The 25049-nt window shown below is 37.5% G+C and overlaps 1 protein-coding gene and 1 long non-coding RNA gene across 7 annotated transcripts in view; one reads left to right on the top strand and one right to left on the bottom strand.

Annotated features, from left to right (window-relative positions):
• Positions 1-7805, top strand: part of LOC129723195 (phospholipid scramblase 1-like) — a 43244-nt gene extending 35439 nt beyond the window's left edge. For 3 of the 6 annotated variants that reach the window (XM_055677245.1, XM_055677242.1, XM_055677243.1), the window contains exons 4-6: positions 6254-6744; positions 6810-6968; positions 7030-7805. In XM_055677245.1, the coding sequence (XP_055533220.1) occupies positions 6254-6744; positions 6810-6968; positions 7030-7089 (710 nt within the window). In that variant the 3' untranslated portion in view covers positions 7090-7805. Of the gene's footprint in view, positions 1-5381; positions 5879-5925; positions 6127-6253; positions 6745-6809; positions 6969-7029 lie in introns of those variants that run through there. The other 3 variants (XM_055677246.1, XM_055677248.1, XM_055677247.1) reach the window with 3 other exon arrangements.
• On the bottom strand, positions 4028-5136 carry LOC129723199 (uncharacterized). The gene is made up of 3 exons (XR_008727733.1): positions 4945-5136; positions 4129-4500; positions 4028-4071 (listed from the first exon to the last, which is right to left on the bottom strand). It is a non-coding gene; the product is annotated as an uncharacterized LOC129723199 (long non-coding RNA).
• Positions 7806-25049: the final 17244 nt, after the last annotated feature.

Raw genomic sequence — 25049 nt, 5'->3', positions numbered from 1 at the left:
TCTGAATCTGGCTTTCATAGCTTTATTCAGTAACTCATAAAGATACTTCACAGACGGTATCTCGGAATTACACCACCTTTCTCTGATCGAACCAGCTTCAGACGTCTCGGAAAGTCGTCGCAAGCGGCGCGCACGTGCTCCATCGGCATCTCGTCCCAGATTTTCGTGATAACTTGCTTGAATTGCTCCAAATTTGTTATTTTATAGTCGTTCAGCTTCGACATCATGTATCCCCACACGAAATAATCCAGTGGATTCAGATCCGGAGACGACGGAGGCCATTCATTCTTCGAAATGAAATCGGTCAAGTTTTCCTCACACCACGCCTGAACAACCTTTGCGGTGTGGGATGGGGCGCCATCTTGCTGGAAGCAGTAGTAATCGTCTTCAAACAATAGTTCAGCTTGAGGCAGAACATTTTTATTCAAACCGTACCGTGTTCAGGTAGTACGCTACGTTGATTTTGACCCCTTTATCGATAAAAATAAGAGGCAGTTTACCTCTTTTGCAAATGGCTCCCCAAACCATCACTGACGTTTTATTTTGGAACCGGGAAACGTTCAGCTTGTCCGCAGGAGCTTGCTGGAGGCTCACACTCCAAGCTCGATCATTTTGGCGATTGACTGTTTGCTCCAAAACGAACAGCTTCTCGTCCGAAAAAAATAATCTCGTCATCTGCGCGCCAACCGAGCAACTCCCGCGACCGTTGGTACCTCTTGTCCTTTGTAGCTTTGGTAACCCCATGAAGCACCTGTTTTTTTGTACGGTGTAAGTTTTAAATCCTTGCGCAGAAGCAGGCGGATTGATTCTCGGTTAATTTAAAGGTTCCTGGCCACCTTCCGTGCAGATTGGGCGACCCGCGAATCCGGTCTCATATAATCTTTTTCAGCCTTGGAGTTCTCACAGACCTTGGTCGTCCAGATCGTGCCTTGTCCTCGGTGCCTCCGGCCTCTAGGTACCGATTTATGGTCCGCTACACGAATTTCCGGTTGATTCCGAGCGGTTTTAGGTGTTTGAATATGTGTCCGGGTTTGTACCCTTTCACATATTCAGCGATAACAGCTGCTCTTAACTCTGCCATGGCTCACAACTCAATGTAAACAAACTGCACAGAAACGAAACTCTGCCACTTTGGGCAGCAAAGTTAACCCTTTCATTTGACATATAGATGGCACCAGAGAGATGCAACGTGTGGGCTACAGGCGATCCCAAAAAAGTGTGACCGGACTTTTTGTCATCGTGTAGTGTCTGTATGGAATTCAGATAATACAAACACAAGATTCAGATTTTCACATTTTTTGATGTAGGACTACGTCTAACCGCACTATATCGGGATACATTCTGTGAAAACTAAAACCAAGGTGTAACGTCGGAATGAAAGATTTCAAACGGTAATACTGATGTAACCACATGATGGATCACAATAATCAATATGTCGTATTGATAAAATGATTTTGTGATTCTTTAGTTATTATTATCATTTCATTGATAAACAGTGAAAATTTCGTAAAAGTTTTAAGATCGAATTTTTGCGAACAATGCACAATGGTCCAGAAACCAAATTTAGGGGAAATTTGGGTATAGAGCTCTATAGCAATGTTTTAGAGAAAAAATTTCTTCTACAAACTTGTTACATATGATAAAGCGCTTATTGAAAAATTATCAAAAATTAGGGTGACCAAAACTTTCGATGCAATCAAGTTTCTAACATTTTTATTTTAGTGGATAGAAGAAAAACTTGTTTTACAATGTTATAGCTCCAATAATTTCAAGTAACTTTGTAAAAAAGTTTTTCTCTATCTTCGGTTCGGTTTATATTGAAAAAACACATTTTGTGCTCTTACTTCTTTATTTCAAGCTTCACCTTAAAACTATCTTTGAACGACTTTTAGAGCTTTGAAAGAAAAACAATTTGCAATGCTGATGTTGTAAATATCCTCATTCTACTCAAAGTTATTAATATTTTTCATTAAAAAACATGTGTTTTTCATTTGTTTGTCATTCTTTTTGGGGCAAACATAAAAAGCATCTCTTGGTCTCATTTTGAAAGGCATACTTGACTGTATAAATAGGGGAATTTTTGAAAATATGTTATTTTTAAAATTAGAGTAAATTCAATTTGAAAACATGACAAAAATTTCAATAATTTTATTTATTACGCATATAAAAGCACGCAGATTTATTGTTCTGGTATTTTTTCTTATAACTAGAAATAAATATAGTTACCTTTAATTTGATCCAAAAAGATTGAAAATCGATCAACTGGTTCCAAAGTTATGATTTTTTTTAAATTAAATCAAAAAATTAATTATTTTTTTTATGATCACCCTATTTCGAAGTTGGTCACGCAAAGTGCTTCAATTAAGCTCAAAATAGCAGGGATGAATCTATGTTGAAAATAATCAAACCCCTATTTTTTCGTTGGGTTTTTAGGGGGACTAGCTCCGAAATAGGGTGACCATAAAAAACGGCTATATTCGATGTACTCTATTTAAAAAAAATCACTTTTGAGCCAGTTAATCGATTTTCGATCTTTTCTAAATCAAATTAAAGGTAATTACTTCTAGTTGTGAGAAAAAATATCAGAAAAATAAATCTGCGTGCTTTTATATGCGTAATGTATAAAATTATTGAAATTTTTGTCATGTGTTCAAATTGAATTCACTTTAATTTAAAAAAAAACATATTTTTAAAAATTCCTATATTTATAGAGTCAAGAATGCCCTTCAAAATGAGACCAAGAGATATTTTTTATGTTTGCCCCAAAAAGAATGACAAATAAATGAAAAACGAATGTTTTCTGATGAAAAACATTAATAACTTTGAGTAGAATTGAGATATTTACGATATCAGCATTGCATTTTTTTTCTTTTCAAAAGCTCTGCAAGTCGTTCAAAGACAGTTTTAAGGTAAAACTTGAAATAAAGAAGTTAGAGCGCAAAATGAGTTTTTTTCATTAGAAATCGGTTGTTTTCGAAGATAGAGAAAAACTTTTTTAACAAAGTTACTTAAAATTATTGGAGCTATAACATTGTAGAACAAATTTTTCTTCTATCCACAAAGATAAAAAAGTTAAATACTTGATCGCATCAAAAATTTTGGTCACCCTAATTTTTGATAATTTTTCAATAAACGCTTTATCATATGTAACAACTTTGTCGAATAAAGTTTTTCTCTGAAACATTGCTATAGAGCTCTAAACCTAAACTTCCCCCTAAATTTGGTTTCTGGACTATTGTGCAATGTACCAATCACATGCGAGCTCGCCAGGCACAGACTTCATAAGTAGACACCAACTGTCTGCTGTGATATACTGTATAGCAGTCCGGTCATCTCTCCGGAACCGTTTTACCGATTTCGGTCATACACTTCATAAAGCAACATAAAGAACCCAAATACCTTTCTTTTGGAGGATGTTGAGCTTAAATCGGTTAAAAAAATCAAGAAAACTGAAAATATGATTAAACATAATCACTCGTTTTTGGCACATGTGTGCCAAAATCGAACCGTGCCGAAGGAAAAACGAGCTCAAATCAAACAGAGCCTTAAAAGGAAATATAAAACTATTGTAGTCCTACGTCAATCATGCGGTCGTGTCTTAGATACTACCCTCCTACACTGAAAGAACGACATTATAAAGTGTTTTGCACTTGAATTCGCCTTACTGATCAAAACATATAGAATTCATATGCGAAACACTTTAGAATTATTCATCGTGCAACACCTCATTTTCAAAAGAAAAACACTTTCAATTCTGGTGTTATGACATATAGACATAAAGTGTTTGGATTTTGAATCTCAAATAAATGTTTACCGAGCTTCGAATGATTTTTATTCGATTTAAAAATGAAAACAGTTTTATATGGATATGATTGCATAGAATATTTTTTATTTATCAAATTAAAATTTCACTATAAAAATTCATCACCAAATATAAACTATCCATTTCTGTTGAAGAAGTTGCAGCAAACAAAGATTCAAATTAGTTTAATATAAATAATTGATGTTTTAGTAAACAAAAACTTGCCTCTAGCGTAAAGATGTTTTCATCAGAATCTCTGTGATCTTGTGCTGGAAGGACGAAATAAGATAATAATTCGATTCTTTTACGTGACATAAATCACTTACCTTCCAAAAATTTGCAGATGTAGTCTGGAAAATCCTCAAACTTCTGAGCCGTATGACACTCGTTTACTTGTCATCTGTCGCCATTTTTCTACTTTTCAGCCCAAACGGCACATCATTTGACATATAAAAACAAAACAAATCAACTGAAAGTGTTTCGCACATGATAATCACTGTAATGAAACAGTGGGGCAGATTCATGTGCAATTCACTTGAAAGGGATGTTGGAATCATACGTAAATGAAGGTGTTTCGCACATGATAATCACTGTGATGAAACAGTGGGGCAGATTCAAGTGCAATTCACCTGAAAGGGATGTTGGAATCATACGTAAGTGGAGTGCGGCTCATGGATGTAAGTTGATGTGTGCGACAACTTGAAACGAAAGTGAAAAATCATTGAATTCGATGAAAGAAATTCTACAAATAACAATGCAGAGTCATTTTCATATCCAATTGATGAAACACTTGGATGGAGCGTGCCCAGTTTTTTCAGTGTACTTTTTTAAATTAACGAATGATCGCCGCCTACTAACCTAAAACTAATTGTAAAACTTGTTTTTCTGGAAAGTTGACTTTGTATAAGGGTGACCATCACGTATACTCAAAGTAATAAACAAATCAAATTACCGAGGGTCGCAGAGCGAAGACATCGTCCGAAAAAACAGATTGAGCGCTTCATACAAAAGAAAAACAGAATTTCAGATCTCTATTTTAGAGTTGTATGATACAAAATGAGCCTCTACATTCCCTCGCTGTTAGAATTGGCAAATTACTTGGGATACATTGCGATTGAAATCGGTTTTTGTCAATGTATAACCTGCAAAACGAAAAGTTCCGAACTCATTCCAGTAGTAATAAATCGCATAGCATAATTGCACAATGACAATGGATATTTTTTTTGTTTCGGGTTTTAACAGTACCGAATGATTATTGGGTCTCGTATTACTAGATAAGACTTATCTTACGTTAGGCTGTGGTAATGAGACAGAGAAGATGGCTCATTCATAGTCGTGCACACAGCGATACTAACTGGAAAAATTTGTACGAGCGAAGTACTAGCTGCTGGCTGGTGTCTTGGGGTAGAAGTCGTCTGTCGCACTCTGTGACTTACCGATTAGATTATGTGTCTCGTTAAGGTTTGATTTGATGACCCGCGTCAAACTATTGCTGCATTCACTCATTGCATATACATGTTGTGCTTATCGCGAGTAAATGTCCCCACTTGTGTATATTGTTTAAAACTGTAACAAATAGTGTTCAGAGAATGGGCGAGATGTTTGTACAGTTATCTGAGCGAGATAATTCGGTATGTGTTTTGCCGTATAAAAGCACGATCCAATTGTGGCTTAATTGGCGGCAATAGTTTAGTCGTGAACCTGGTACAGAACGGATTGAAGCGTTTGATCCGGACGGATTTACTCGAGAAAAGTTAATATGAAACCAAGTGAGCCGACATTGGGCAATGCAAATTCGAACTGTTACGTTTCGACTATTTCTTTGTACCGAGATGACGATTCGGCCAGAATCAATCGTGCTAGTGAAAACTCTGAATACAACCAAATTTGGCAACGAACTCAGATTCGAAAGTTTATCCTCAATTATTTGGGTGGAAAAATGCTCGGCGTTGGTCGCCATGTAACAGAAAAAAGTGCTAAATCTGCACTTCGGGGCCTGCTGCGATTTGTTCCTCGGAGGAACCGGTCGGCCAAAGCAAAAGGATATGATCATTTGATTACGGAAGAAGAGAGAAGGTCAATAACTTTTATTTGTTTTTTTATTTCTTTTTTTCTCCACAAAGTAATCTCGGTGGTAGGGGCGTTAAAATGTCTGGCTTACAGTCAGTCAGTCGGAGGACTTTGATACAACCTTGACTATCTTTGCACAAGATTAAGTACTATAAGTTCTGGTTGTGTTCACTTGAGTAGTGCATGAGTGCATTCGTTTGATTCTTTACAACTTGTAATGTTCGCAACGCAATACGGTTCCACTATTTTCAATTGTAAGTGACCGATTGTTGTTGTTGTTTAATCGACACAAACAAGCTGTACATAATGAAATTGCTTGAAAAGTGGTAATCTCGACTCACTAATGCATTAATTAATCCATATCCAATCTTTCATCTGCAGGTGGCTGGATGACTATTCCGCAAGGAATACCGAACTGTCCTCCCGGCTTGGAATACCTTACGTCCATTGATCAGCTGCTGGTGCATCAGAAGGTCGAGCTGCTGGAAGCATTCACCGGATTCGAAACAGCCAACAAGTACACAGTCAAAAATACTATGGGCCAGAAGGTGTACTGGGCTGTTGAAGACACCGATTGCTGCACCCGGAACTGTTGCGGACCTGCTCGACCATTCGATATGAAAATTTTGGATCACTATCAGAATGAGGTACTGCACTTCAATCGACCGCTACGATGCCAATCGTGCTGTTTTCCATGCTGTTTGCAAACCCTGGAGGTTTCGGCACCACCTGGTAACGTAATTGGCACTGTAGAGCAGAACTGGTCCATTTTTACGCCCCAGTTTAGCATCAAGGACCAGACAGGGAATACGGTACTTAAAATAGAGGGTCCGTTTTGTACTTTTAGTATTTGTGGTGATGTGGAGTTTAAGGTGAGACCAAGTGTGGAACATCTTTCATGGTGATATTATTTAAACGCTCGTGATGTTTCTTTTAGGTTGTTACGAACGAAGGAAATCAGGTGGGAAAAATTTCCAAACAATGGTCTGGATTTGCACGCGAAGTCTTCACTGATTCCGACCACTTTGGTATCAATTTCCCAATGGATATTGATGCTAGGGTAAAAGCAACCCTATTGGGTGCTTTATTCCTTATCGTAAGTGTTGTATTCAGTAACAGACACTCGACTGAGTTATTATTTTTTTTTTCAATTTTAGGATTATATTTTCTTCGAAAAATCTGGAAACAAGGAAGCGGACCGTCCGGGAATGCTTTAAACACCTAAGAATATTTACCCCCTAACATGTTAATATGTTAATCGCTTCATATATATCCCTCGTGAATGGCATAACAATGTCGGAAAGTGACTGGAACGCAACACAAATTGTTATTTGTTTTCAGAAACGAAGGAAGTGTTCTTGAATCATACTCGTTTCATGTACCTATACGTGGCGTGCAAATACTGTGCAGTGTACGCGTGCTTCTGATGCTTCACCAGCTGATCTAAATTATTGGATGAGAAGGAAAGTACGTATTTTAGTGCCAGGGAAATTACCTTTAAGTTACCGTTACGCACTTAAAGCTTTTCAACTATCATAAATCTAGCTTTTGTTTTCACGTTTCGTCATTATTTTTTTAAAAAAAGCAACGATAGTGCTTATCCTGATTGACAGATGACACAAAACAATCTCAGATAATCTGTAATAAAGATATATCTACTCGCATAGTTGACTATTTAGAAACAAATGCGAAAATACTGTAATGCATAAAAATGTTATCGATAATACCAACATGTACCGGAAGTACTATTTACCACATTAATTACCGACTAGATTATAACTTGAGGAGTACATGGTATATGTAGCACAAACTTGATGAAGTCATAATTTTGATACGCTCTTTTTATCTTCCATTATTCGAGAAGAGTCATATTTAACCGGCTCTCCAACAAATGCAAATAAACTGTTAAGCTATTTGTAATCGAAACGATCAATCAAGTTTGATGACTTTAGATTTCAAGTATATATCACAAAAAGTCATTTTAATTGTATTTCTATTGTTATGAACCACTTCTTCAATTTTTACAGTCGAATTTTTGTTATGAATTCTGAGTAAACCCGGTATCAGAAATTTCAGTTCGTAAAAATAATTTATTTCACATTGAGAGATTGTAGTAGCGAAATCTGTTTGTGGTTATAACTTCTGTGACAGAAAAAAGACGTTCTTCGACAAACTCTGGGATGATTTTATTCGAATATTTTCCGAAGCGAGGATCATCACAACTCTCACACCAACCCCCTGTCTCGCCGGGGGACCATCGTGTCAGCTCTGTTTAGAGTTCCATGCTGCCACCAGGACGTTGATCAGCCGCTCCCAACATGAAGTTCAGACGCTGTTTTAAGCCGCACTATCTTGGTGAACAGAATCTCGGGTTGGCGAAGCATGTCCTCTACCGCCGGAATATGGTTCACGCGCCAATGATCGCGACGCACGTTCTCACTTAGCTATTGTCGGATGACAACATTGCCCACGCAACACCAACCAGTTGTATCCATGTTTCAACCGGCAATCGGCAGTGTAATCATATGACTCGTGGAGGTGTGAGGTAGGAACTTGTGAGAGCCGAAGCTATGTTTGACACTCCTTCCAGGTTGTCAACTCACTATTTGAAGCCCAAGACTACGGATTTCCGGCCAAACTAACGCGATTGGTCAAAGCGACGATGGATCGAGTGATGTGTGTAGTTCAAGTATCGGGGACACTCTCGAGTCCCTTTGAAACCCGAAGAGGTTTGAGGCGAGGTGCTTAACGTTGCCCTGGAAGGTGTCATTAGAAGAGCGGAGATTAACACGAGTGGCACGATATTCCAAAAGTCGGTTCAACTGTTTGGTTTCGCCGACGATATCGACATTGTGGCTCGGACCTTTGTGAAGATGGCGGATACATACATCGGACTAAAGGCCGAAGCCAAACGGACTGGACTGGTCATTAAGACGAAGTACATGAAAGGAAGGGGTTCACGGTGCATTTGGTCTCCGGAGGACGCTCCAATCTAGTAGAATTCGTCGCCGTCCCAAATTAGCCATCTACAAGACGCTGATTAGACCGGTAGTCCTTTACGGGCATGAGACATGGACTATGCTTGTGGAGGACCAACGCGCTCTTGCGGTCTTCGAGCGAAAGGTGTTGCGTACCATCTTCGGTGGACTGCAGATGGAGAACGGAGTGTAGAGAAGGCGGATGAACCACGAACTGCAGGAGCTGCTTGGGGAGCCATCTATCGTCCTCACCGCTAAGATTGGCAGGTTGCGGTGAGTTGGGCATGTTGTAAGGATGTCGGACGACAGCCCGGTAAAGATGGATCTTGAAACCAATCCGTCAGGGACGAGACGGAGAAGTGCACAGCGGGCAAGGTGGATCGATCAGGTAGAAGACAACCTGCAGACCCTACGCAGACTGCAGAGCTGGCGAACTGCAGCCATGGACCGAGTGGAATGGAGACGACTCTTACGTACAGCAAAGGCCACACCACGGCTTGGGACTGTTTGGTAAGGTAAGTTCATCGTTCTTTGCAAGAATATATTAATATAAAAACTCTTCTGAGAACCGCAAGGCGCTACGACACTTGTAGAAATAGTTATTCACCCCAAACTGATTGAATGTCTGACGAACGGCTCACTATTGAATTTTCCCGGCTACACTGCTACAGCATGCTGCTATTGCAAACTTGTTTAAGAATAAGAAAAAACTCACGTGGATTTTGTTATGTATTCTGATATTCGGCATGAAGGGTTGAACCCTTCTCTTAATTTATAGCGATTTGATCTTAATCTCTCGAGGCACGTACAGAGAAGGAAATAAACGAAGAGTCAGTCTTGTTCGATATCGCGATCTGTTTACAAGTGTCATTTTGTTGTATCACTGCCCGCATGCTATTATAAAATAGTACTTTACTAGAAAACGTTAAGGTAGACCGGAAGATATACATTTCAGATTTAAGCTTGAAAGTGTGATTTTTGCTCATAGAATCTTCAGAGAAGCCTCCAAGATAAATTTTACGCGATATCAATTTTTATCACACGGTCGAATTTGCAATAGCAGCATGCTGCAGCAGTATTGTTAAAAAAATTTAATGGTGAGCCGTTCGTCAGTTATTCGATCAGTTTGAGGGAAATAACTTTTTCTACAAGCATCGCACACTGTTTCCAAAGCTGCGAAACGTGATCGAAATTATTTTGACCCAAAAAATTTGATTTTAGAGCCACCGTGCCTTCAGTAAAGTTGTTCCATTAATTATTCTTCATATTATAGAAGTTACAGTTTTGTGATTAATCCACTTAACAGTGAAAAGCGAATTTCACTTTTTTCTTTTTTGCATATAAAAATTCATCGTTTTCGACAAAGTTGTAGCATATTTCATAAGAAATAATTCTGTCAAAGACACCATACTTCTATTTGTCTATTTAAATGGACTTATGCGGAGTTTTCTACAAATTGCCACTGAAAATCAGTTTTTTCAATATAACTTTTAGTAGTGATTTTCTACAATTTTTCAATATTCTTCAATGTTGTTTGCTATAGAAAAACAAACAATGTCTGCGAAGAAAGTTTATTTTTATCTCACATATTTCTCTTTTTTTTTAAATATTGCATTAATTTACTAATAGATAACTTCAAAATCTGCAAATATCTGCAGACTTAACCATTTCTATATTAAAGTATAACTAAAAAATCCTTCAATCCAGATATAGGCATTTGTCTCTCGCTGTCTCCTGTGTTTATATCTGTAAGTAAATTAGTGCACTATTGTAGAACATTGAAAAATTTTAGAAAATCACTAAGAATAAAAAGTTATATCAAACAAGTTATTTTTAGGGATATTCTAAAGGAAACTTCACAATAGTTCGTTCAAATTGGCAGATAGAAATATGGTGTCTTCGACAAAGTTGTTTCTTATAAAATATGCTAAAACTTTACTCAGCAAAGTAGATTTTTATATGCAAAAACGAGAAAAATAAAATTCGTGTCTCTCTTTTGGATAGATTAATCACAAAATTCTAACTTGCATAAAGCGAAGAATATATGTATAACTTAACAACTTTGCTGAAGACACTATGGCTCAAAAACCAAATTTTTTGAGTAAAAAGTAATTAGTGTGAATTAGTGCCTTATTTAAGTAGAAATCGTCAATAACTAAGAAAATATGTGAGATAAAAATAAACTTCCTTCGAAGAAATTGTTTGTTTTGTTATAGGAAACAATATTATAGAACATTGAAAAATTGTAGAAAATCACTGCTAAAAGTTATATTGAAAGAATTGATTTTAAGTGGCAATCTGTAGAAAACTTCACATAAGTCCATTAAAATAGACAGATAGAAGTATGGTGTCTTTGACAAAGTTGTTTTTTAATAAATGAGCTACAACTTTGTCGAACACGATGAATTTTTATATGCAAGAATGAAAAAAAATAAAATTCATTCTTCACTGGTGAGTGAATTGATCACAAAACTGTAACTTCTATAACATGGAGAATAATTCATGGAACAACTTTACTGAAGACACTATGGCTCTAAAATCAAGTTTTTTGGGTCAAAATAATTTCGATCACGTTTTGCAGCTTTGGAAACAGTGTGTATCGTAGCGCCTTACGGTTTTCGGAAGAGTTTCTTCTAGGAAAATTTCCTACAAATATGTATCGATATATTTTCTGGAGCCAACTAGCATCTCTAGAGAATAAGTTTGGAAAAAGTAGATTTTCCCATATAGAATCGCATGGAAACTTTAAAAAGTCGGGCGCAAAAATATAGTTCCACTAATCGATCTGAAAATTGATGTTTACCCTGCCTAATAACAAATCAACAAAATTTTACGATTATGCCTCTTTCAAACGTGACATTTCGAATAAACATAAAGAATGTTGGTATTTTATTGTGGATGAGATGCTAGGGTAACACAACCAATGACGATCCAATCTTTTAATCATCAAAAAGAGCCAACGTTCACTCTTGTTACTGTGTTACGCGTCACCAGAATAAATAAAAAGAACAAAAAATCTCAACCAATGATCGCCAAACGGTCTGAGTTCGTACGCACAAAACAAAGAAAAACATTTTCGAAAGTCAGCCGTTCTAACCTCGAACTTTAACCTATCGAAGATTCGTCCACCAAAAAGAGAGAAGCAACACGTCAACTTCCCAGATAATGTACAGTCCCTCCACAGTTATTTCCACACAATCCACAGTGAACGAAAAGCCTGAATGTCGAAAAATGGATATAAAACCGGAGAAACGTTCAACCACCAATGTTTTAACATTAGTTTCTTCGTGATGTGTACTTTCGATCACTCCAGCTGATTGTTTTCTTTTAGTATGAACTAAAATTTAAAATATTTGCACAGCGAAGGACACAGTTATGGGTCACGTTGTGGCATTCAAGATGTCGGAAGACCAGAAAGAAAACAAAATATACTACTACGTTTCTACGCAAAAGTAGCCAAAATAGTCAACCAACAAAACTATCACAATTTTCGGTCAATTCTCTCAATGCACAGATTAAGATTTTAAATTTTTACTTAAATTTAGTGGCAGTGGTAAATGAAAGTCACTTCAGAGCAAGATCGCGCGAAATGACCTATGGTCGAATATCGACTATTTTTGATTTGAATGAAACTTTGCACACGTATTTGGCTTAGCAAACTGAGCATTTTTCACAGATGGAGAGATTTTTTACACCCATGAGTTACATTCTAAAAGGGCGTATGCCTTTTGGCATAGGTTTTATTCGAAGCAATGTAGCCCAGAAACCGTTGGTTGTATAGAAAAACTGTCTGAGTTGTAGGGAATTAAAAATACACCATAAAAAAACATACACTGTACAAAAAAATTTTTTTTTGACAAAAAAAAATTAAAAATAATCATTAAATTTCAATTTGAAAAAAAAGAGTTGAATCTTTTTTTTATTTTTTTTTTAAAGAAACTTGACGTTAATACGCAACTTTAAAAAAAAAGTCCAGGATGGAGAAATGAAAAATATTTTTTTTATGGTAGATTATTTTTTTTATAAAAATTCTAATTTAAACATTTTTCAAAATATTTGTATTCTGATGATTTTAAAAGATGCAGAGAGTTATTTTGAATCAAGAAGCTCTTGGTAGTGAACATTCTAAAGGCATCGGTTTTCGAGTTATTTTAAATTTATACTCGAAAAATTATAATTATTCAGGAAAATACACGTTTTTCTTAATTTGTCCATGGTTCTCCAGCAAAAACCATACGTTCATTGGAATGCTTGATCAAAAATCTACAATTCATTCTTCGACAACAAAACAATTGGATAAATAACTCAAGCGCTAAACCTTAGCCTACCTACACGTTCCCCCATGCCGAATGTTTTATAAAAAAATATGTTTGTCGTGCAACACTACCTACTTGTTTACTAATAATAACTGTTTGTAAAGTACGCAACCAATAACTACTGGGTTACCTATAATATCTGTTTTCGTATATAAAAACGATTGCACTACTCCAGATGTGTTAGTAACAGTTTGCATTTTGTGAAGATGAACAGAGTGAAAATGGAATACACCAAGCCCAAATGCTGTAAACCCTTTCCTGATCATCGGTGCTCATCAAGCTTACGCAAATTAAACGAAAACGTTATTGCAAAATTAAAAATATTGAACAGTCAAGCTCATTTTAATACGTCTTTATCAATTTGTGATTCGTGTAGTTATTGGAATGATAGCCAAGTCACCATTCATCCCTTCGTTGTTTACTATTCAGAATCTTGAACACTTAAGAATATCAGCTTCGTCATAATATCGGAAGTACTCCATCATGATACTGTTGCGGTTCAGGTGTTCATTACCAAATTAATGAGTTATTTGAAAACAACAATAGAGTTGAAAAAAGCGATATTAATGTCTGATGGAGCTGCCTCACAATATAAAAATAGAAAAAACTTTGCAAGTTCAAAACAAAATATAACGTCGATGCAGAATGGCATTTTTTGCGACTTCTCATTGTAAAGGCCCATGCGATGCAAGTTTAGCTAAAGAACATGAACATCCCATTACAAGCGCAAAAGAATTGTATCATTGGTCTAATCAGAAAAGTTATAAAAATTCATCAAAAATGTCATTTAGTTGGGGATCATATGAAGAATATGAACAAGGAGTAACAGAATGGAGCAATATTTTCAAAAAATCTATAATAATAGCTGCCACACAAAAGTATTACTCTTTTGTTCCGATTTCAGAAAATAAGATACAAACGAAGCTGTTTTCAAAAGATGACGAATCATTGACTTATGATGTATATAAAATATAAGGTGAAACTAGTTCTGTAAAGTAACTATGTCATAAAAAAATATGATCCTAAGATAATAAAACTCGAAAATAAATATTTGATTCTTATATATATTCATATCACTTAGAACATTTAACTCTTTTCTTGAGAACCGTTCGCCCAATCGTTTTGTTGTCAAAGAATGAATTGAATATTTTTGATCAAGCATTCCAATGAACGTACGGTTTTTTTTCTGGAGAACCATGGACAAATTAAGAAAAACGTGTATTTTCCTAAGTATTAATAACTTTTCGAGCTTAAATTAGAAATAACTCGAAAACCAATGCCTTAAGAATGTTTACTACCAAGAGCTTTTTGATTCAAAATGACTCTCTGCATTTTTAAAATCATTAGAGTACAAATATTTTGAAAAATGTTTGAATTAGAATTTTCATAAAAAAATTAATCTACCATAAAAAAAATATTTTTGATTTCTCCATCCTGGACTTTTTTTTAAAAGTTGCGTATTAACGTCAAGTTTCTTTAAAAAAAAAAAATAAAAAAAAATTCAACTCTTTTTTTTTTTAAATTGAAATTTAATGATTATTTTTATTTTTTTTGGTCAAAAAAAAATTTTTTTTGTACAGTGTATATTTTTTTATGGTGCATTTTTAATTCCCTACAACTCATTCTCAGACAGTTTTTCTATGCAACCAACGGTTTCTGGGCTGCAATGCTTCGAATAAAACCTATGCCAAAAGGCATACGCCCTTTTAGAATGTAACTCATGGGTGTAAAAAATCTCTCCACCTGTGAAAAATGCTCAGTTTGCTAAGCCAAATACGTGTGCAAAGTTTCATTCAAATCAAAAATGGTCGAATAAATTTTCGCGTATTTCCAGGCGATTTGAAATGATTCTGCTCTTCAGTTGATTAGATAAGGGCTCAATTGTGTTATGAAAAATGCATTTACAAATGAAAACTGTTCGATTGCTTGAGAATACTCTTTTTTGTGGAAGTGATCCATAATTGTAGAGTTACTGTATCATCATCATGAATACCATGTCATATTATGCAGATTATGGAAACTCCACATCTACTGCTTTCTCAACCAGTAGTGGATTAATGATAATCAAAGTTGGTTGTGTTGTCAAAAAAAAAAAAAAAAAAACACTTCAGTTAGTTTTTGAACGTAACACATTATCGCCATGAACGCTGTGAATCTGGTAGGTGTAGTGCAAATACTTCAACAGTTTTGAAAATCATTTGTAATATTGGAATTTGGAATACTGGAAAGCATTTTCGCTCCTTATTCAAAAAGTAGATTTGCCTTGGATTAATGTTGAACTATAAGCTTCGTCGTTTTTTGTTAATTCATTCGTGACAATTGCAGCTTTTCTAAAAATAGAAGATTACGTTACTGTAATGAATATTTGTATCCTCGAAGCAATCACGTGTTTTGATGTTAGATCAGGCAAACTCGAAACAAGTCGAACCATTAAATTTAACAATGGACAAATGTTGAGTGGTTTGTTTCAATCTGTTATTAAATTACAAACATTTCCTAGTGGTTCTTTTGTAAAGCCGTCTCCGGATCTTCTAAGACTGTATTGTTCAGTGATTTAATTCACAACACATAATCCATACACTTTGAAGCGAATCAAGTCACGAGTTGGCATGCAAACTAATATAAACGTTCGTATACTCTTTGTTTTTTTAAAAACTTGTCCCGAAAAAAAGTTTTAAACTCTGTAATCAAATTGTAAACATAACTGTTTCTATTTAAGCTTTTACCTCCGTACGAGCTGGTTACTACACCAATAAGCTCTCAACCGGTCTCAAAGGTCACTCAGCTCACCTTATCCACTCACCAAGTACAAACCGACAGCACTGTCGCCCCTGACTACAATCGACAGAATCAACTTCAAACAATCTGTCGAATGGCTACAGATCATCTGTTGTTGCTGTGGTGAAATGCCGATTCGTTTCAATTTGACGAATAAATTGAACTCGCTTATCTACCTACTGAAGGAGAATGAAAACTGGTGCAAACACAACCTTATCCCGCAAGGATTCCGCACGAAATCAACGGTACTTACGGCAACCGGTGCCACTGCTTTGAGGTTTCAACGGGAAGGACGCTGCGTATTTAATTGCTGCATGCCGTTTTGCTGCTATCCATTGCCGTTCAGTAGAGAACGGCTGACCGTTTTCGACTCGAACGATGTGGTGCTGGGCGTCGTCCAACAGGAATGGTCCTGGTCAACATCTCGCTTCAGTATTTTGAACGCCGAAGACAGTGTGGTATTGGGAATGAATGGACCACCACTTGGCTTTGGATTTGGCCCAAAACCGGGGAACGTGAATTCCGGGCGGTCGATCCGACCGCGGGCACTTCTTTCAAGTATCACATTTACTACAGTGGCGGCGATAGAGCGGAACGGGGCGTCGGTTTCGTACTACTTGGAAACCAAAAGAAGCGTGTTATTAGGTGGAGGCCTATTAATGACCGTCTATGCGTATTGAGGATCAAGGGCAGATTCTTCAATTACAGCCTTATCAACGTGTACGCGCCGACAAACGATAAAACCGATGACGTAAAGGAGGAGTTCTATGAGCTCCTCGAGAAAACGTATGGAGAGTGCCCACAACACGATATAAAGATCGTCATCGGAGATACGAACGCACAAGTCGGACGAGAGGAGTTCTTTCGTCCCGTTATTGGTAGGGAAAGCCTTCACTCTACCACCAACGACAACGGCTTGAGGCTAGTGAACTTCGCCGCGGCCAGGGGAATGGCCATCTGTAGCACCCATTTTGCACGTCTGAATATTCGGAAGCACACCTGCAGACACTCCAACGGAGAGGCCTGCTCCCAGATCGACCACATGCTGATCGACGGCCGGCACTTCTCAGACGTCATAGATGCGGTCCTTTCGAGGGCCAAACATCGACTCGGATCACTATCTCGTGGTAGGCAAGATTCGCGCCCGGTTGTCCAATGTATTTAAATCGAGATCGGCGAGGAAGATACATCTGGACATCCAGAGGTTATCAGCAGAAGGAGTTGCTGCAGAGTATACTCGGAAAGTTGATAGACGGATCGGTGGACCAGCTGGAGTGGACCTGAACGAGCAGTGGAAGCACATTCATGATGCGGTCAGCGTAACAGCGCGAGAGGTGATAGGCATGACAACGGGAACCACGCGTAGTGGGTGATTCGATGCTGAGTGCCTAGAGGTGACGGAGGAGAAGAATCGAGCCTACGCCAACACGTTAGTAGCAGCTAATCGTGTAACGCGTCAGATGCGGGAGAAATACCGGGAGGCAAGAGCTGCCGAAAAGAGGCTTCATCGCCGTAAGAAACGTGAGCACTACGATCGCGTCCTCGCGGAGGCGGAGAATTGCTTCACCAGGCACGACACGAGGAGCTTCTATAGAACGATCAACGGAATCAGGAACCGGACCGTGCCAGTACCTGCAATGTGCAATGACAGGGAGGGGAACCTGATTACCGATAAATCGCAGGTGGCCAGGCGGAAGCAACATTTCGAAGTGGTGTTGAACGGCGAGGAAGGGAGGAGAGTCGTCAAGGGGAACAGGATAGAAATTGGGGAGGACGGACAAGCTGTGGACCCACCAACATTGGACGAGGTGAAGAATGCTTGCAAAGAGCTAAAAAACAACAAAGCCGCTGGGAAGGACGGCTTACCGGCCGAACTTTTCAAAGTTGGGAGCGAGCGGCTGTGTAGTACAATTCACCAGATTATCCTGAGGGTATGGTCTGAGGAACAACTACCTACAGACTGGTTGGAAGGACTCATATGCCCTATCTACAAGAAGGGACATAGACTCGAGTGTAGTAATTATCGAGGCATAACCCTCCTCAATTCCGCTTACAAAATTCTCTCCCGTATCCTGTTCCAGCGACTGAGGCCGTTGCAGGAAGCCTTTGTTGGCGAATACCAATGCGGTTTTCGAGTGGGGCGATCTACAACGGATCAGATGTTCACCTTGAGACAGATCCTCGACAAGTTTCGAGAACACAACCTGCAGACACATCATCTGTTTATAGACTTTCGAGCGGCGTACGATACAGTGAAACGCAACGAGCTGTGGCAAAAAATGCTAGAACATGGTTTCCCAACTAAACTGATTAAACTGATACGTGCGACGCTCGACGGTTTCACATCATGCGTCAGGACAGCGGGCGAATTTTCGGACGCGTTTGTGACGTTAGATGGTCTGAAGCAAGGGGACGGGCTCTCGAACTTGCTGTTCAACATAGCTTTGGAAGGTGCGATACGAAGGGCAGGTGTGCAGAGGAGCGGCACCATCATCACTAAGTCTCACATGCTTCTGGGCTTTGCGGACGACATTGATATAATTGGTGTTAACCGTAGAGCAGTTGAGGAGGCCTTTACGGCTCTCAAAAGGGAAGCTGTGAGAATTGGACTCGCCATAAACACTGCCAAAACGAAGTACATGGTGGCGGGCAGAGAGCGTGGAAGTTCTACGGGTGTTGGTGCTGCGGTGGAGATGGATGGGGATACTTCCGAAGTGGTCGACGAATTTATTTATCTTGGTACTCTCGTGACATGTGACAACGAGGTGAGCCGCGAGGTGAAGAGGCGGATTGCGGCGGCGAATAGGGCTTATTATGGATTGCGTAGCCAGCTTAGGTCCCGTAGCCTACAGATCCGTACGAAATTTGCGCTCTATAGGACTCTGATCCTCCCGGTGGCGCTCTACGGACACGAATCGTGGACGTGGAAGGAGGCCGATCGACGAGCGCTTGGGGTCTTCGAGCGTAGAATCCTGCGATCAATACTCGGAGGCAAACTAGAGAACGGGGTGTGGCGCAGGCGCATGATTCACGAGCTGCACGAAGTATACAAACACGCTGATATTGTCAAGCTGATGAAACACGGCAGGTTACAGTGGGCTGGCCATGTAGCACGGATGGCGGATGAGCGACCGGCAAAGATAATATTTAGTAGAGAACCGGATAGAGGCCGACGACTTTGAGGCAGACCGCGCACGCGCTGGATGTGTGCTGTCGACGAGGATGCCAGAGCAGCGGGTGTAAGGGGAGACTGGAGAGTAGCAGCACAGAACGGAAGGTCAACTTCAGGTATATGATCGAACAGAAAGTGCACACAAAAAGGACTGAAAAATGACAATTGAATTTTCTGTGCTCTCGGGCAATATATATTTGTCGTATACGTTTATGCCGCTTTGCCAGTGGTATAATGTGGCATAATTTATTCGATGTTTTGAATTGACGGTTATTTCAACAGTTTAACCCGTTTAATACAATCTATTACGTTCGATGCAAAAACGTTCTGGGTAAAAATTCGCAATTATTCACATTTGTGGAGTTTGTCATATTACAATAGTGTAACGAAGGTATTGTAATCGACAAATGTTGATTTGAAACACGAACAACAATCAATGTTATTGAAAAATCGTGCGTTTTAAAACGTTAATGTTGCAATTCCATTTACAATTGTACCATGTGTCATAGACGGCTATTTTTGAAAATTGTTAAAATTTAAAATGCAGCTCGTGAGTATTTTTTTTTTCAACTAAAGAAAGTACTTTGAGTTTTTAAAAATCATGGCACAGATGGATTTTTTAACGCAAATTTTCAGAATATTTATAATAAATGAATCACATTTTTATTCGAAAATGAAATTTATAAACTATTTTCATCCTCTTATAAGATTATATTAAATGTTTTGTCGATTGACTCTAGTCCATTCTGGAGAATATAGATTTTCTTCTCATTGATGGGACATGCGACATGCCATTTAAACAAAAATAAGCTGAATAAGGTTAATTAAAATCAGGTTAGCTTCTAGAGCAACGAATAATGCGATTGTAAGAGGTACCGGTTTCATTGTGCAGTCCTTTTTTTAAATCTGATAAAAATCTAATCGTGATTCGAAAAAATGCGCTCGAGCAGGCAGAAATCTGTAAAAACTGCACACATTTTGAGAAAGTCATAGGAAAAAAAATGTAGTTAACCTTCCGCATAATCAATAACCATAAAACGTGCCTAACAACTAGTTCGGGATATAGTTTCGACTGTATGGGGTATCGTTAAACCATATGGATTATCATCCGTTTATGGTTATTGATTATGCGGGATGGAGACTGAAAAAAACCTCACATACCTGCGAATCAAAACAAATCATCGTTTTGCTGACAAATCTGGTATCTTTGCTGACAACCGAAAGTGACAACCTTATAGAACACTAAAAAAGGATCCCAAGAGGTTCGTTTCAAGGGGTTTCGAAATGCGTCGTAACCTGAGAATACTCCGAAGTAATCAATGTCATTTTTTTTCGAGTAATCAAAGGTAACCACCAACAATCAATGACAAATAAACTCAAGTACGAGTAGTAAAAATTTATTTTATTTTTTATTCACTTTTCGGGTTTCTTGCATGCATTTGAATGTCGTTCCATTATGACATAAGAGCGCTTTTTAGATGGATTAGGGCCCAACTAACAAACCCCCGACTAAGGAGCAACCGGTAAGCGAATCACCATTGTATATCAATAGTGCCTTACCTCTAGCGTTCGTTCATATATGGAAACATTTGTATAATACGTAACGCGCTCAGGGGAGAGGTGGAGGAAAGGTATCCAGCGAAGGGTTACACTGCATAAGACCACCATGCAAATTTGCGTTACTTAGTTGATGGGGGTTTTGAAAATTGCCAAATTTCACGTTACGTAATATACGAATATTCTTTAAGAGGACTCTAAACGAGATGGTAATTAGAGACTTGAAACAAAAGATGCGACGCTCACTTTATGTAACTCGTGTTAATAATCTGATTATTTTCACAGTTAAAAGGAGTAGATTACTGAAAAACAATAAAGGAACAGTTCTACAATCATCTATGCCGGTATCTGAGTCAGCTGTTTTGAAGAATGCTAGGGGCAAGACACTGCGTAACCCAATAGGTGATTAGTAATCCTAACAAAAAGAAACAACCGGTGTCATCTTGCAACCTGGATAGCTCAACCCAACGCGTGAAAGTCCTTCACTAGTTGGGCTACGAATTTAGTGCAACGAGCAAAATTTGATTGTATTCATTGTTTCTAAGTGTTTATCGTTGCATTTTCAGACACTCCTCTAGTTACATCAAAACTCTTTGAAGTCATATTATCGTTGTTGTGATGTTGGTGTATAGAAACATAGTAAAATGGTATGTCAAAAGTACAACCGGCTATATTGCAAAAAAAATGCCAAAGACTAAAGTTGTTTATTAAAACAACCGATGACCAAAATTCATCGCATCTTATAATATACTATTTCGATGCATTCAAATTATAAATCCGGTAAAGCTACATACCTTGCTACTGATATTCATTCATTTTAGAAGCAGTTCACAACTTGAAACACATGAATTTGCGATTCATTTGCTTAGTTAGTAAGAATCTATTAACAAGTAGAAAAAGTTATTTGCTGTCGCTTGGTGATGCCTCGTCTTCAACCGTACAAAATAAAAAAATGCTTCCCCGCTCGTGCCTACTTGTTGATCAAACCGTTTCACCATGTCCTATACGCTATGGTTGGGAAGTTAATGTGATAAATACTTGATAGATATTAATACATATATCAACCATTACCGAAATATTTTTCATGAAATAAAGTTGTCAAGCCCCTAGAAATAATGTGTTTTCCTTCTTACAGATGCTTAGCAGGGTTAACCTGTAGTGTTTTCGCCGACAGATTTATACCAGTGTGTTTGATTGATTTCGATAAAAGTAGTATAAATTTGGTTTATTTTCCGTGTAAAAAGCGTTCTTTCCACCCCTAGGGAGCGCTGCAAAATTCACTGAGCACTTAGCAGTTTTCGTATCACAGATGACCTTCCGTTCTGTGGTAGCAGCCCAAGACCGAGTTTTGTGGAGACGTATTCTGGATTCGGCATAGGATCTAAATGATCTGTCGCCATAAAAGTAAAGTAAGTAAGTAAGGACCACCACTTAACTTTGCCTGCTACACCGATATAAACTACGAAATCGTTGATACGGACGATACTCCAATAGGTAGTATCACCAAGCACTACGCGGGATTTTGTTGCGATACATTTGCCGATTTTGATGATTTTACTTCCGGGCAACTTGAGGGTCTCCGTAAAAGCTCTTCTTCTGGGTGCTTTTAGCCTAATAATAAGCATGGTTTTTTACTGTCGTGTAATAAATATCCGATTCATGTTTTTGTTTAATTCCTTTTTCAGAATTTCCTATTTTTTCAAGGTTCTATAAGACGATTGGCATGTCGTTCAACTGTTGGAATATGTTGCGTTGCAATAAATGCCTTAGGTAATTGATACCTGGTCATTAGTCTGTTAATTTCATATCCATAAAAGATCATCTGCAAAGTATATTATTTCAGACTACATAATTATAATATTAACTTCACTTTTTTAACCTATAAAAAGACAAGAGAATGATTTAAAGAGAAATAACTGAACAGAATTTCTATATTACAAATTGAGTATGAAATTATTTTATTATAAGAGGGGGATTTGTTAGTAGCTATAGTATTTATGATAAATATTAGTAAATAATGAGTATGTGTGTTCAATCACAAATGGTGACTTCTCAACACTGTTAGTAATTTGTAATTTTAATTGTTAGGATTTGTTTGCTTTCGCAATTAGGACTTATCATTCGTAGGGGTTTAAACCTACTTGTCAAGAAAGGAAAGTAAACTTACAACTAGCTTAAATGCTAACTTATTGGCTATAAAGAGAGCTTATCGTAGCAATTGAGGATTGCAACGATTTTTGTCGAAAATTGTTAATAATTTTATTTGACATAGCTTCTAATGGTTCAACACCAGTGAGTCTATGTAATTCGAGTGTACCAAACCAAGGAGGACGCTTCAAAATCATTTTCAGAATTTTATTCTGAATCCTTTGGAGCGTTTTCTTCCTTGTTCAACAGCAACCTGATCAGATCGGTACAGCATAAAGCATTGCTGGTCTAAAAATTTGTTTGTAAATCAAAAGTTTGTTCTTTAAACAAAGTTTGGAATTCCTGTTAATGAGAGGATATAAACATCTCGTATATTTGATGCACTTGGCTTGTATACTCTCAATGTGCTCTTTGAAAATAAGTTTTTTATCGTAAATTAGTCCCAAGTACTTAACCTTGTCAGACCAACTTAAAATAACCCCATTCATCTTGACAACGTGATTATTGTTTGGCTTGAGGAAAGAAGCCTTAGGCTTATGAGGAAAAATTATCATTTGAGTTTTAGAAGCATTGGGAGAGATTTTCCACTTTTGCAAGTAGGAAGAAAAAATATCTAAACTTTTCTGCAATCGACTGCATATGACACGAAGGCTTTTTCCTTTTACGGAAATGCTTGTGTCATCGCAGAACAATGACTTTGTGTATCCTGGAGGCAAATCAGAAAGATCTGAAGTGAATATGTTGTACAGGACTGGGCCCAATACTGAACCTTGGGGCACACCTGCTCTGACAGGAAATCTATCAGATTTTGAATTCTGATAGACAACCTGCAGAGTTCGATCAGTAAGATAATTTTTCAAAATTTTGATTAGGAAAATTGGAAAATTAAAAGTTTGCAATTTCGCAATCAAACCTTTATGCCAAACACTGTCGAATTCTTTTTCTATGTCTAAAAGAGCAGCTCCAGTGGAATAACCTTCAAATTTATTAGCTCGTATAATATCAGTAACTCTGAGCAATTGATGAGTTGTGGAATGCCCATGGCGAAATTCAAACTGTTCATTTGCAAAAATTGAATTTTCGTTGATGTGTGACATCATTCTGTTAAGAATAATTCTCTCAAACAGTTTACTTATTGAAGAAAGCAAACTGATTGGTCGGTAACTTGAAACTTCAGCTGGATTCTTATCCGGCTTTAAAATTGGAGTAATTTTTGCATTTTTCCATAATTTGGGAAAATATGCAATTTTGAAGCAGCAATAGAAAATTTTCACTAAAAATTCCATTGTGCTCTCAGGGAGATGTTTGATTAGTATATTAAAGATTCCATCGTCACCAGGTGCTTTCATATTTTTGAAATTTTTAATAATTAATTTAATCTCATTCAAGTTAGTTTCAATTATTTCTGCAGGTAAACAATTCTGGGAAGAAATTAAATCAAATTGACGTGTGACTTCATTTTCAATTGGACTCACAAAATTCAAATTTGAGTTATGAACACTCTCAAACTGCTGAGCAAGTCTTTGAGCCTTTTGTTCATTGGATACAAGAAAACGTTCACCATCTTTTAAAACTGGAATAGGCTTTGAAGGTTTCTTAAGAATTTTCGACAGCTTCCAAAAGGGTTTTGAATATGGTTTCAATTTTTCAACTTTAGTCTCAAATTTTTGATTTCTCAGAAGAGTAAATCTATGTTTAATCTCTTTCTGTAAATCTTTATAAATAGTTTTAAAAACAGGGTCACGAGTACGTTGATATTGACGTCTGCGGACATTTTTCAAACGAATTAAAAGTTGAAGATTTTCGTCAATTATTGGTGAATCAAATTTCACTTGAGCCTTTGGAACAGAATAACTCCTGGCATCAACAATTGCACATTTTAATGCTTCCAAAGCGGAATCAATATTCACTTTGTTTTGCAAATCAAGCTTATTATTGAAATTTCTTTGATCTGTTAGCACCAAATCAATTGTTGAAGGGTTTCTTACAGAAGAAAAGCATGTAGGACTATTCGGAGACAAAATAGAATAGTATCCTGAAGAACAATCATTGAATAAAATTTTGCCATTGGAATTACTTTAAGAATTATTCCATGAACGATGATTAGCGTTAAAATCGCCGATTATAAAAAATTTCGAACGATTTCTGATGAGTTTTTGTAAATCACCTTTAAAATAATTTTTGTGCTCGCGTGTGCATTGAAATGGTAAATATGCTGCGGCAATAAA

The sequence above is a fragment of the Wyeomyia smithii genome, chromosome 2 (assembly GCF_029784165.1).
Source record: "Wyeomyia smithii strain HCP4-BCI-WySm-NY-G18 chromosome 2, ASM2978416v1, whole genome shotgun sequence".
NCBI classification, from domain to species: Eukaryota; Metazoa; Arthropoda; class Insecta; order Diptera; family Culicidae; genus Wyeomyia; species Wyeomyia smithii.
This window is presented reverse-complemented; position numbering and strand designations above follow the sequence as displayed.